Source organism: Sinocyclocheilus grahami, unplaced genomic scaffold (assembly GCF_001515645.1).
Source record: "Sinocyclocheilus grahami isolate Dianchi unplaced genomic scaffold, SAMN03320097.WGS_v1.1 scaffold149.1, whole genome shotgun sequence".
In the NCBI taxonomy this organism is placed as follows: Eukaryota; Metazoa; Chordata; class Actinopteri; order Cypriniformes; family Cyprinidae; genus Sinocyclocheilus; species Sinocyclocheilus grahami.
Genome location: NW_015505328.1, coordinates 1078080 through 1092019, shown reverse-complemented (window position 1 = coordinate 1092019; position 13940 = coordinate 1078080). Strand labels below are relative to the sequence as shown.

The window sequence follows — 13940 nt, the reverse complement described above, 5'->3', positions numbered from 1 at the left end:
CACACACACACACACACACACACACACACACACACACACACACTCAACATCAATCTAATTATATCAAAATATTAAATAAGCTTCAGTAAATATGAATAAGCACTGTCACGCCTTCCCTATTATCAATGTATAAAAATTAATTTGTTCATGACACCTCTGTGAGTTCATAATCTGGTCCTAAAACTGGTTTGATGTTTAAAACTACCACTGAACACATACATAATATATATTTGCTGTTACTCACCCATATGGTCTTTGGATGAAAGCAGGGTGAATCTGAGGGACACCGAAGGTAAAACCTGCACACAAAAGAATTAAATAGCAAATTAACAAGGCTTTGAGCATTTTTGCAAAATTACTAAACTTACAATCCCAACTAAACCTGCTAAAGATGTCTGTAGATTAAATTAAACATTGGTGGAACTACTGTTTTGTGGAAGTTTGCCAAGTCAATGGGACTGTATACATTAAGTACAATAGCTTACAGTTAATCACATCATTACATCTCTATTCTCCTTTACAGTCACTGTTTACCATTAATTAAGACCTGAAAACCTTAGGTAAACATCAGCGCATGTACAAACAAAGAAACTACAGAACTGAAAAATGCCTATGCTTTTGTTGGAACATAAATATATCTGCGCTTTGTCAGTCACACCTTGTAGGGTTTATTGGGAGTCATTGTGTCAATAAAAGAGTGATGCAGTTGGTAACAAATGGCTTCTTCTCATGAATATTATCTTTATGCCTTTACTCTTCATAGCAACACATAGAAGCCTCACCTGGCTGCATCACCCGTGGCTTGGCTCCGAGATAAGCCAGGTTAACATTGGCTTTCCTGCCGTCGATTATGGGGTTGGGGTCCTTACAGGCTCTGTCCGCAGCAGAGCGGTCTGCCATAGTCACCTAGTTTGAAACAGAACAAACAGAGAAGTGTGGTGCATGAGAGATTCACATTAAAGCAACAAATGATCTAAAAACTAAAGGGATATGCTCATTATGCTAACATAAATACAAAAACAAGCTTCCATGGCCCTATTTGGTACTGAATAGCCAGAGAAAGCCATTGCAGACTTCACTTAATTACTTTAAACAAACCCTTGTGACCTCTGCCCCAAATGAGGCTTTAAACACAAGATGGTGTGTGTTATTTAGTGTTTATTTATTTTTAAAGATGTCTGGCTAACAAAATCATTAAAGACAGAGGTCACTAAAGGCTTTCTACGCCTTATTTTGGATATCTTCGTGAAGCAGGCAACAGGTTTGTTGTGAAATCCACTAGGGTCCTTTAACTTCTGCTGTGTGGACTTGTCAAAACTTTATAAGTCGGCTTGTTTACTCAGTCGCTGAGGAACTCTTATCAGAGTGCTTCTAGTCAAACTCGACAGCTGAGCCAACAAGGGCCCGTTTTAGACTTCAATTGTGCACTTTGTTCAGTCAGGAATTATTCATATTCTAACCATTAACATTCAGCTTGAATTTATACTTCGAATATTTTAGATTTAAAGGGGCCGCCGCCGTTCAATCAAAAATGATGGTGCTCCAAACTTGTATGACTTTCTTAGGATAAAAAGGAGATTTCAGGGTCTCAGTCACAATTCACTTTCATTATATCAGGGTGGGTTTTTTTTATTACATAAAATGAAAGTGAATGGGGACTGGGTTATTCAAGTTTCGTGTTCGCCACAACAACATGGGGGTAAGTAAATGAGTGGGGTGAACCGTAACTGAAGCTACACCGGTTTCAATATCAGTCTGTAAAATAAATGCATGCAGGTAGAATAATAAAATGTTAAAAGTTTAAAACGTTTAGCGGCCACTTACTAAAGAAATAAAAGTATTTGAGCAAGCACTGATTACAAAACAACTAGTGAGTTGCCATTTAAATGTGTTGTGTCACGCTGTCACACAGCCGTGGCGCAAAATGTTTGTCAAAGTTTACGTTTGACAGTCATGGTGAGAATACTTACAAATCCATAACCCCTGGACTTTCCAGTCTGTCTGTCGGTAATCACCACCGCTTCTTCTATTTCGCCAAACACTTCAAAATATTTCCTTAGACTGGAATCCGTCGTATGATACGGAAGACCACCGACAAATATCTTGGTATAAGTGGTGTCCTTTTGGGTGCTATGCATCCTCACAAAAAATGCTCAAGTGCAAAAAAATAAAAAAGGGAAAGACGATAGTGCAATTTAGGACTGATAATGACCGTAAGACTCCTCTAATATTCCGTTAAAATATTCACTAGAAGTTACAAGAAGCGATTGCTGAGAAATATAAAACGCACGCGCGCAGATGGGTTTAATGTCAGAGGTAGATTAATGTGGAGCGGATTGAGCCAAGGATCATCAGGTGGGTCGAACTCCTCTTCCAAACTGACGTGACTTCTAAAAAGTGCGTGTGACCCATTCCTAAAAGCACCCGGTTAAACCACACCCAGATCACTTTGAGGGCGGTACGAGCACGCTTGACCCCACGCCCACTACACGCGCTTGAACAACAGCTGGACGGCGCACAACGGGCGTCTGTGTGCCTTTGTTCAAGAACTGTAGACATTTCATACAGTTGTTGTTTCAGTAAATGCATGTACATTTGTGTGTGACGGGAAAAATACTCCAAACGCCACGCTTTTCTAACAGTAACCTTGCTTTAAAAGCCAGATTAAACCAACCATATGGTTTTAGGTTTAAACGGGTCTCCCAGCCTTGCCAAGCTTGTAAGCAAGCTGTTCTCCCAACCAAACCAGCTGAAAAATGCCCTAAAACTCTTTAAGACCATCTGAATACTGTCTGAAAACCCTATGAAACCAGCCTACAGACCAGAATGGAAGACAAACAAACTGTGCTCGGTTAAACCAGCTTATGCTTGTTTAAGTTGTTTTCCCCAGCAGGAAACATTGGCAGTTTTGAGATCTAACAAAAATATGGCTTCAGGCAAAAACTAAGCATGACAGCGCCAGATCTGTTACAAATAGGCTAAACTTAATTGCTCAATTCAAAAAGGCAATGGCTGTAATGGCTGACACAAATTGGGTTAACACTGCACTCCATATGACCCAGTGCATAAGAAAATAACAAAAGAATGACTAACTAAATTTTATGAAAAATGAAACCATTTGTCATTTTTTAAATTCTGAATATATATATATGTTGTATGTATGTAAAATATATCAATGTATTTAGGATTTAAAATGTATTTTGTCCTGTAAAATGTATTTTGGCTCCTTCAGGGCATAGTGTTGCTGACACTAACCCCGCGCCAGCTTGATATGAATATAGCATTTTAACTCGCTAACATATAGCTTTTTATGTCAAAATGGCAAACCGACAATATGGCTGAATCAAAAAATCAGTATGGCCCATGGAATGGAATGCGATTTCATGAACTTAGAGCAAAGTATTTAAAATGTTGCAAAATGTTGCTAACAAAAACAAAACGTTTCCAACACACACCTTTCACACTTGGTCACTAATAGACATAGCTATCTGTAGATAAGCACAGAAGCAAACCCAGCATATCTTATCAGGCTGATCTTGTCCGTTGGGACAACTTGGCAGGTGGTGGGTAAGAGAGTTAAAAGAGTTCTTCAGGTGAGGAACTGGAGAATGGACGCGTTTCAAATGCTGTTTCATTGAAACTAAAAACAGAGTGAGCGTCTGGGCATGTTTCCTGCGTCCCTCAATGAGTATTTGCAGCATAAAGGCACTCATTTTGCGTTGTCAACACCTTTCATTTCTTTTCACACTTCTTTGTGCATTTCTGATTACCATTTTTATCAATATAAAACATTTAATATTGTATTTTGTTACATTTTTCTATTTTGTGTTCAGTCATTTCAGCATCTTTAATAACTTTTTTGTAACATGAATTTGTAGAAATATGCATAAGTCTCTACTTCATACTTCAGGACACCACTGCTATTTATTGCAACATCAAATTAAAATCAGTTCATAATTAATTAAAAGTATAGTATAGCATTCTAACATTTCTTTGAACTATGTGAAAGGCACATCTTTGCAACAATTACAACTGCTAATGTCATACCATCCCAATCTCCTTTAGGACAAAAAGAACAGACGGTTTTCTAGGTCTCCATATAATTGGGAGGAACGTGATATGTCACCAGGTAAATTATTAAACTGCCTTCTCATTTAGACCATACAACTTCCAAAGCACTCGGGTGATGGAGTTTTTGTGGAAGCTTGCAACCCGAGAACTAGCCTGTGTGGTGTGACCCGCCAAGCCATGTGGAGATCCTGACACCCGTGGATGGATAATTGAGGCTTTATATAAAAAATGTTAGGTAGGAACTCGATCGAGAGCATCCATGAATCAACTAATTTATTCATGCCGGGCCACAAGCTCATTAAGCTGCGAGTGGAGGCGCAGTGAGGGAGATGGCTTTGTGTTTCAGCACAGTTACAAAAGGAGGCCTATCTTCTTTCAGGAGCTGTCTACGCTTACAAGACATTGACTTGATTTTTTTTTCTGTAGGCTACAGTTTTATGGGCACCCACTGCATAACTTAATTGGCAATCAATTTCATAAACTTTCCAATGAAAGAAATAGTCTGAGTTCAATTGATGATGATTACCACCAAAATAATTTTGACTAATGCCTTTTTTTTTCTTTAAAATAAAAAGCAAAAATCAAAGGTTCTGCAATGTATTTACAATAGAAGTCAAAGGGCCCAATTTTAAGGATTTGAAAGCAGAAATGTGAAGCTCATAATTTTATAGAACAACTTACATTCATTTTTATGTTAAAACTTTGAACTGTAAAGTTGGGATTGTCATTTTTACAGTTGTTTTTATTAGTTTTACATTATTTGATTAGGTTTTTTTTTCAAATATGTCTAAATAGGTTTTTATTCATATTTATTTCAGTTTTAGTTTAGTTATTTTAGTACATTAAGTTAAATAAGAAATGTTGCCTTGGAAACTAGCTGAAATAAAACAAGTTTAAGTTTTAAAATTTTTTTTCAGTTAACTTTCAAGTAATGAAAATATTTTAATAGTTTAGGTTTACTATAATAACCCTGATCTTTAAAATAAAAAGCAAAAATCAAAGGTTCTGCAATGTATTTACAATAGAAGTCAAAGGGCCCAATTTCAAGGATTTGAAAGCAGAAATGTGAAGCTCATAATTTTATAGAACAACTTACATTCATTTTTATGTTAAAACTTTGAACTGTAAAGTTGGGATTGTCATTTTTACAGTTGTTTTTATTAGTTTTACATTATTTGATTAGGTTTTTTTTTCAAATATGTCTAAATAGGTTTTTATTCATATTTATTTCAGTTTTAGTTTAGTTATTTTAGTACATTAAGTTAAATAAGAAATGTTGCCTTGGAAACTAGCTGAAATAAAACAAGTTTAAGTTTTAAAATTTTATTTCAGTTAACATTCAAGTAATGAAAATATTTTAATAGTTTAGGTTTACTATAATAACCCTGATTAACACACATATTATTTACGTCTTGTGGTTATACTATTGAAACATTAACATTTATTGATTGAAACTTATTCTTGAACCCAGAATATTCCATAAAGTTAATGGATAAAACCTGTCTTGTTAGTTCTTCTCCTTTTCAAGTTGGGCTTACACAGAGGGAATGGTTTATAATAGACCTAACGCTATTTTGTAGGGCAAATGAAAAGAACGAGAGATTTTGGAGAGCCCTCAACACAATCCACCTGTCAAACACAGTCCCTCACTCATACAAACACACATTTACGGCCTTCAGAGGTCACTGGTTCTAGCGAACAGCTGAACGGCTTTGAAAGCCACACATACAAGTCATAAAAGGTTAGGGTTGAAAACTCTATAACCGTATGCTTCATTTATTTGGACAAAGTCAGGTGAAATCTAGTTGTGCGGTACATATGTTTTAATGTTTGGGTCTGTGAGGCTAATTTTCATATGGTATCATAAAATCCTGTATGACAAGAGCCAGCTTGAATGGTGAGGCATTACTGCATTGATAGAGGGGGCATTTTCAAGTGTAACAGGTGGGACCTGTCGGAATGTCAGTGCAGGCAGACAAATCACTGGCAGCTGTAACAGCCCACACACACACACACTCTCAAAAGATGACAACACGTTTTTTAAAAGCATCTAGTTTTATATAATTAGCTAATTGCAAGAGGTCTAGTTTCTTAGCATAGTTACACCATCATAATTACAAAGAGACATACTAACATGCAAGGAAAACACCATAGAGCCATCTCGGATTTCCACTGTCCCCAAGACAAAACAATTCCGTTTCAGCCCAACTACATTAGCTAAGTAGCGCCACCTTGTGGACAGCCATTTCCCTTCAGTGGAAGGTACACAATAGCAACTGAGTGTTTAAAAGAATATATTGATTTTTAGACAAAATATCTCACAGATTATTGTAATAATTGATTGCATATAAAAGTAGTTTACATGATAAACTGTACATAAAAGTTTGGGGTTAGTAAGAAATTAATACTTTCATTAAGCATGGATGCATTACATTGATTTAAAATTACACTGTATAGATATTTATAATGTTATAAAAGATTTCTATTTCAAGTAAATTATGTTCTTTCGAACTCTCTATTCGTCTAAAAATCCTAGGGAAAATGTATCATGACTTCCACAAAAAGATTAAGCAGAACAACTGTTTTCAACGTGGATAATAATAGGACATGATACTTCAGCAAAAAAATAAAATATTAATTCAGCATATTAGAATGATTTCTGAAGGATTTGTGTGATTATGTGACACTGAAGATTTGAGTAATGGCTACTAAAAATTCAGTTTTGTCATCACAGGAATAAATTACGCTTTAAAATATGAAAGAATAAGACAGAAACAGTTATTTAAAATGATTATTTGTAATTATATGTTTACAATATTTTACTGTATTTTTGATCAAATAAATGCAGCCTTGGTGAGTACAAGAGACTCTTATACAAAAAACAATTAAAAATCTTACTGGCCCCAAACTTTTGAGAAAGAATAATGTTCTTAAAATTCAAGTATGAAAGATATCTCATTGGCAACTTGCATATAGTATATATCATGCTGAATTGTTAACCCTTCAAATCATTGTTCTGCTACCTACATAATGACTGCATCAACCTGTTTACACTTATTAGGCACATACGTCCATGATAATGTAAAACCCAAAGTCAGAATTTGATCTGAGCCATACCCTGCATTAAAATAAACAAGATTAATCAAGTGAATAACATGTAAAGTGCATGTGCAACTCTAAGAATGTACATTAGGAAACATCACTAGATCAAGCTGCTTCTGTATGTATGGAGGCAGGTTATCCTGCATGTGTCATTCTGAAACACACATAAGCAGCAGGTTTAAAATCCCTCATCTGTGTCTTCAGTCTGTTGGAAGGTGGAGTCATTTTCCAGTTCTGGGGAATCATTAAGTCTTTGGTCCTCAGACTCTCCATTGACTGGCTCCATTGATTGCAGCTGTTTGGTTCTGGTTGGGACAGGAAGCTGTTCGGAATGGAGCAGTTCCAAGGGGTCGAGTTCCCCGTCTGCGGTCACTGGGGCAGCGAAACTCGGCCGTGCTGATTTAATCCTCAACCTGCGTTTCAGGTCTTCCTCCTTCTCCTAAAACAGATGTTTTAACCATATTTCATATAAAATACTAATGCTAATTCAATCTAACTGCACAAAAAAAAGTGCAAAAACTCCATCAAATAAGATTTTTTTAATTAAGAGATTTGAAATGCATTAAAACTGAATGAATGATCAATGTCATTTGGTTCTGCTTCACCTTTCTCCTCTCCTCCACCTGTCTCATCTTCATCTCAATGTCTTCCTTTCTGGTGACTTCTTGTTCTTTGTGAATTTTCAGTGACTCTAGCCGAGCAGGAGGTCTACTCTTTGGCTTCTCAGCATCATCCATCTAACAGACATTATAAATGTTTGTCCCAGAGGAACAGAAATGATCACGTATACACACACACACACAATATGAAAGTTAAGTTACAGATACTTTTCAAAGAATAGTCAACTGAACGTTTGAGTGGATTAAAGACTAAGTAAACACCAAAAAGTGTGATCAGGACCCCAACAAAATATGAGTAAGTCTTGTATCAAGGGGTTTATTTTGGAATTATTATTGGCCAAACATATGATCACACATATTGCAATGCAACTTACTAAATAAGTAAATAAATATAGCCTACATTATACACTACTAGTAAAAAGTTTTTGAACAGTAAGATTCTTCATGTTTTTTTAAGAAGTCTCTTCCAAGCCTGCAGTTATTTGATCCAAAATACAGCAAAAACAGTAATATTGCAAAATATGTTTACTATTTAAAATAACTTTTTAATTTTAATAGATTTTAAAATGTAATTTATTCTTGTGATCAAGTCTAAATTTTCAGCATCATTACTTCAGTCTTCAGTGTCACATGATCCTTCATAAATCATTCTAATATGCTGATTTGCTGCTCAAGAAACATTTATTATTATTTGATCTGAGCCATACCCTGCATTAAAATAAACAAGATTAATCAAGTGAATAACATGTAAAGTGCATGTGCAACTCTAAGAATGTACATTAGGAAACATCACTAGATCAAGCTGCTTCTGTATGTATGGAGGCAGGTTATCCTGCATGTGTCATTCTGAAACACACATAAGCAGCAGGTTTAAAATCCCTCATCTGTGTCTTCAGTCTGTTGGAAGGTGGAGTCATTTTCCAGTTCTGGGGAATCATTAAGTCTTTGGTCCTCAGACTCTCCATTGACTGGCTCCATTGATTGCAGCTGTTTGGTTCTGGTTGGGACAGGAAGCTGTTCGGAATGGAGCAGTTCCAAGGGGTCGAGTTCCCCGTCTGCGGTCACTGGGGCAGCGAAACTCGGCCGTGCTGATTTAATCCTCAACCTGCGTTTCAGGTCTTCCTCCTTCTCCTAAAACAGATGTTTTAACCATATTTCATATAAAATACTAATGCTAATTCAATCTAACTGCACAAAAAAAAGTGCAAAAACTCCATCAAATAAGATTTTTTTAATTAAGAGATTTGAAATGCATTAAAACTGAATGAATGATCAATGTCATTTGGTTCTGCTTCACCTTTCTCCTCTCCTCCACCTGTCTCATCTTCATCTCAATGTCTTCCTTTCTGGTGACTTCTTGTTCTTTGTGAATTTTCAGTGACTCTAGCCGAGCAGGAGGTCTACTCTTTGGCTTCTCAGCATCATCCATCTAACAGACATTATAAATGTTTGTCCCAGAGGAACAGAAATGATCACGTATACACACACACACACAATATGAAAGTTAAGTTACAGATACTTTTCAAAGAATAGTCAACTGAACGTTTGAGTGGATTAAAGACTAAGTAAACACCAAAAAGTGTGATCAGGACCCCAACAAAATATGAGTAAGTCTTGTATCAAGGGGTTTATTTTGGAATTATTATTGGCCAAACATATGATCACACATATTGCAATGCAACTTACTAAATAAGTAAATAAATATAGCCTACATTATACACTACTAGTAAAAAGTTTTTGAACAGTAAGATTCTTCATGTTTTTTTAAGAAGTCTCTTCCAAGCCTGCAGTTATTTGATCCAAAATACAGCAAAAACAGTAATATTGCAAAATATGTTTACTATTTAAAATAACTTTTTAATTTTAATAGATTTTAAAATGTAATTTATTCTTGTGATCAAGTCTAAATTTTCAGCATCATTACTTCAGTCTTCAGTGTCACATGATCCTTCATAAATCATTCTAATATGCTGATTTGCTGCTCAAGAAACATTTATTATTATTATCATCATCATCATCAATATTTAAAACAGTTGAGTACAATTTTTTCAGGATTCTTTGATGAATAGACAGATCCAAAGATTTTTTGTAACATTATACGCTATACCATTCAAAAGCTTGGAGTCAGTATAATATTTTTCTTGGGAGGAGGGGGTTATAGGAATTAATACTTTTTAGCAAGGATGCTTTAAATTGATCGAAAGTGATGACACTTATAATGTGAAGACATTTATAATGTTACTAAAGATTTATATTTTAGATAAGTGCTGTTCTTCTTTCTATTCATCAAAGAAACCTGAAAAAAATTATACTCAGCTGTTTTTAACCATAATAATAATAATAATAATAACAAATGTTTTTTGAGCAGCAAATCAGAATGATTTCTGAAGGATCGTGTGACTGGAGTAATGATGCTAAAAATTCAGATTTGAAATCACGGGAATAAATTACACTAAAATATATTCGAATAGAAAACAGTTATTTTGAATAGTAAAAATATTTCAAAACTTTACTGTTTTTGCTGTACTTTGGATCAAATAAATGCAGGCTTGGTGAGCAGAAGAGACTCCTTTAAAAAGCATTAAAAATCTTACCGTTCAAAAACTTTTGACTGGTAGTGTATATAGACCTTAAGCAGGTTAGACGCCATATTGAATTGAATGAGGCTGTGAGGAATAGACCTAGTTCTTAGTGGCATACACTGCATGAACATCCTAGATCATGTCATTTTCATTTTCTTTTTTTTCAGAAAGACTGAACAATCAGTATGTTGATAAACAAGAGTACAATCCACTGAAAGCACTGTACAGCCTCATCTTCATTCCTGCCAAAAATTTAATATGGTGCTTTTTTATTATTAAGTTATTTTTATTCTTTGCTTTTTTTTTATTCAGTTATTTTTATTTAATAAAATGTATTTTTAAAAATAAATTATTTTATTATGTGAGAAAAATAAGACATGGAACTAGTACAAGAGATTGGGACAACAGTCATATATACAGTTTAGAGCTCATTACACAAAAATATTCGAGTCTTATAATAATAAAGACTATTCTAGTAATGAATACAGGCATGTATGAAATTCTTATTCACTGTATAAGAACTCAATTTTGGACATTTCCACAACACAACGCAATGTGTAATTGAAAATACAGGTGAACCGTCTATGAACAATCAATATGTACAATTCCTTTTCTTGGAGTGTTGATTTTTAATGTGAGAAAAGGCAATATTTGAGAAATCATAACACTTTTATATTTTAACATTGACAACAGCCCTCACCGTGATGTTGTAGGCTTCCCCACTTCCTCCCTGTCTTGGTTGAGCTGGAATGATTCCCTGAACAAGCAGCTGCTCCAGGATCTCACTGGACTCGGGCCTCTCTTCACTTTGCTGGGCCAGTCCAGGACTCTGGGCTAGATTTCACACAATGTGTAGGTCAAAATAATGAATATACTAAGTTAATTTCCTACATTCTATTTTATATTGTTATTCCATTTCAGCTTTCCTATATCTCTGAAAGGCCTCAAAGCTGGCCAGCAGATGTTAGCTCCTTTAAAGTGAAATAACATCAAGTTGTCCTATCTAACCTTGTAGTGGTGGCAGCATTCTAGGTACAGATCCAGGTAGAACTGTTGGCTCCGCTGCATCCAGACTGACCCCGCTGTCTGTGGTCATTTTGGACACGGCAGAGTCACCTCGAGAGCCTCCCTGTACAACAAACTCCAGAGTTTCAGTCTACTAAATAAAAGCAAAGTCAGCTATAAGTCTGCATGTAACAAAACACTGACAGCCTAAATTGTTTGCTGGTCTTGTAAGGTCTGTTGGCTGGTTTTAAAGGGATTTGAGACTGGGAAACCAGTTCAAATCAGCTAAGACCAGCAAAGCAGCTTTGGTTGGTTTAAGCCAGGGGTGCCCAACCCTGCTCCTGGCGATCGACTGTCCTGCAAAGTTTAGCTCCAACCCTAATCAAAGACACCTGCCTTTAATTTTTAAGTGATGCTGAAGTCCCTAATTAGTTGCTTCAGGTGTGTTTGATTAGGGTTGGAGTTGAACTTTGCAGGACAATCGATCGCCAGGAGCAGGGTTGGGCACCCCTGGTTTAAGCATTTCATTTTGTTTAATTATTCATCTAATTCTCCTAATATAGACTATTAAATATCACAGTTGTGAGAACAACAGATCTCTTCATCAGTTTCCTCATATGTTTCAACATACTATAACCACTACCGACTCGCTAATATTCCGTTTATTAATTCATATTTGAAATCGAATAACAAAAAGATTACAGCTTACCTCATTTCCGTTCAGACCTCTTGGTTTTACGGGTTCGACCACCGTGATTTTGGAGATCCCACATCCCATGCTTATCGCTCAGGACAGCGCGAGCTTTCAACTATTTGATCCGTGTGAAGTTCTTAAACACTGTCGCATTCCAACACATGATCCACGATCTCGCGACCATCGTCGTCATGGACTCTCTGCGTTGCTATGATTGGTTGCTACAATAAATCTGACCCCGTTCCAGAGGTCACGTAACCTGTTATGTTGCCTTGGCTCTATGCTTGTCAATAATAAAACACGGGTTTATACTGGTGATTGATTATTAGAACAAAAGTGGCATCAACAGTTTATTTTTCAGTTAATTATTAGTCACTAGATTATTTTATTAGAATTGAAAATAGCCTAAATAAATATCTGAAACCAAACACTAAAAAAAGTTTTCTTACTATTGGCAGTCAGACTTTTTTATTTATTTATATATTATTAGTTATATTATGTTTACTTTATTAGTGGCAAAATTGTTATGGGTGGGACAAATGTGAAACAATCAAAATCTGTCTATATAAAAGTAGCAAAATGTATGGTTTCTGTGTGGTTAATTGTTTCCAACACGGAGATTAAAAATATTTTTTTTTTTACATATCAAGCCTAATCAGTTTCCCTGTGGTCAGTTTTTTTTAGGCAGCCTGGGAACCAATTAGAAGTAATTGTGCCACATAAAGGACCATAATAATCCCAATGGACATACAGCTCACATGCAGGCAGTATTTTTATTTCCTTTTTATTTGCCTCATTAAATCTCTGACTCTGACTTATCACCCAGTCTTGCTCTGGTATTCCACTATTACACAGATATTTTTTCTCATTATATTGCTAGGTCTTCACATGGTCTTGGACTGTAAAGTTGTAACTGTAAAGTTACTATAAAGATGGTAACCACAGAACCCTTTTCAATATCACACTTGTAGAGCCTTATCCTGAGTGCTTGTAGCTATTCTTTAAGCTTTTAATAAATTAAATCAACAAATCAAGCTAATTTTGGTGTTCTTTTTTGTCTACTCTTATTGATGTCTTTCTTCGAAATGATGATGTGTTGGCTACATTTACTGGAAGCGGCCTGTGTTCTAATGACATACCCGTCATAAAACAATTGGCCAAGGCATGACAGATCTATAACACATTATATGTCACCTAGACATCTTCTACTACAACCACAAAAATACCTAGCCCACCAAGTGGCACAATTAGGTCGTACTCCCTCATAACTTATTTTGTTGGTTAACTAATCATACTAAGTAGATAATTGCCAGCACTCATATAAGATGTAATCAATTATTTATTACAAAATAGGCCTATTTGAGTGAATATCTAGATGTGAAACCCAATGTATTCATACATACACTGAACAAAATTATAAACGCAACACTTTTGTTTTTGCCCCCATTTTTCATGAGCTGAACTCAAAGATCTAAGACTTTTTCTATGTACACAAAAGGCCTATTTCTCTCAAATATTGTTCACAAATCTGTCTAAATCTGTGTAAGTGAGCACTTCTCCTTTGCCGAGATAATACATCCACCTCACAGGTGTGGCATATCAAGATGCTGATTAGACAGCATGATTATTGCACAGGTGTGCCTTAGGCTGGCCACAATAAAAGGCCACTCTAAAATGTGCAGTTTTATCACACAGCACAATGCCACAGATGTCGCAAGTTTTGAGGGAGCGTGCAATTGTCATGCTGACTGCAGGAATGTCCACCAGAGCTGTTGCCCGTGAATTGAATGACAATTTCTCTACCATAAGCCATCTCCAAAGGCATTTCAGAGAATTTGGCAGTACATCCAACCGGCCTCACAAACG

General features: G+C 35.8%; 3 protein-coding genes across 6 annotated transcripts in view; all 3 read right to left on the bottom strand.

Moving 5' to 3' along the window:
* Positions 1-2377, bottom strand: part of rbm24a (RNA binding motif protein 24a) — an 11472-nt gene extending 9095 nt beyond the window's left edge. Inside the window, exons 1-3 of the mRNA XM_016281261.1 lie at positions 1971-2377; positions 783-906; positions 245-299 (exon numbers count right to left, since the gene is read on the bottom strand). Coding sequence (XP_016136747.1) covers positions 245-299; positions 783-906; positions 1971-2138 — 347 coding nt within the window. The 5' untranslated portion in view covers positions 2139-2377. The remainder of the gene's footprint in view (positions 1-244; positions 300-782; positions 907-1970) is intronic.
* A 4596-nt stretch (positions 2378-6973) lies between these two features.
* On the bottom strand, positions 6974-7958 carry LOC107592083 (stathmin domain-containing protein 1-like). Of its 2 annotated transcripts, none has more exons than XM_016281450.1 (2): positions 7779-7958; positions 6974-7612 (listed from the first exon to the last, which is right to left on the bottom strand). In XM_016281450.1, exons 1-2 carry the CDS (start codon positions 7908-7910, stop codon positions 7352-7354), a joined length of 393 nt encoding a protein of 130 aa, XP_016136936.1. In that variant the 5' UTR covers positions 7911-7958; the 3' UTR covers positions 6974-7351. The 2 variants fall into 2 exon arrangements, with proteins under 2 accessions (XP_016136936.1, XP_016136937.1); XM_016281451.1 differs by having other exon boundaries at positions 6974-7609.
* Positions 7959-8499: 541 nt separating this feature from the next.
* Positions 8500-12272, bottom strand: LOC107592082 (stathmin domain-containing protein 1-like). 3 transcript variants are annotated; one of them, XM_016281447.1, is made up of 5 exons: positions 12090-12272; positions 11384-11531; positions 11076-11209; positions 9091-9222; positions 8500-8924 (listed from the first exon to the last, which is right to left on the bottom strand). In XM_016281447.1, the coding sequence occupies exons 1-5, from the start codon at positions 12156-12158 to the stop codon at positions 8664-8666; spliced, it is 744 nt and encodes a 247-aa protein (XP_016136933.1). In that variant the 5' UTR covers positions 12159-12272; the 3' UTR covers positions 8500-8663. The 3 variants fall into 3 exon arrangements, with proteins under 3 accessions (XP_016136933.1, XP_016136934.1, XP_016136935.1); XM_016281448.1 differs by having other exon boundaries at positions 11384-11504; XM_016281449.1 differs by lacking the exon at positions 12090-12272 and adding an exon at positions 11585-11724 and having other exon boundaries at positions 11384-11504.
* Positions 12273-13940: the final 1668 nt, after the last annotated feature.

Coding starts and splice junctions, on each gene's coding strand:
- LOC107592083 (XM_016281450.1), bottom strand. CDS start 7,910: ATGGATGATGCTGAGAAGCCAAAGAGTAGACCTCCTGCTCGGCTAGAG. Junction 7,613..7,778: donor AGGTGGAGGAGAGGAGAAAG/GTGAAGCAGAAC, acceptor CATCTGTTTTAG/GAGAAGGAGGAAGACCTGAA.
- LOC107592082 (XM_016281447.1), bottom strand. CDS start 12,158: ATGGGATGTGGGATCTCCAAAATCACGGTGGTCGAACCCGTAAAACCA. Junction 11,210..11,383: donor AATGCTGCCACCACTACAAG/GTTAGATAGGAC, acceptor TGTGAAATCTAG/CCCAGAGTCCTGGACTGGCC. Junction 8,925..9,090: donor AGGTGGAGGAGAGGAGAAAG/GTGAAGCAGAAC, acceptor CATCTGTTTTAG/GAGAAGGAGGAAGACCTGAA.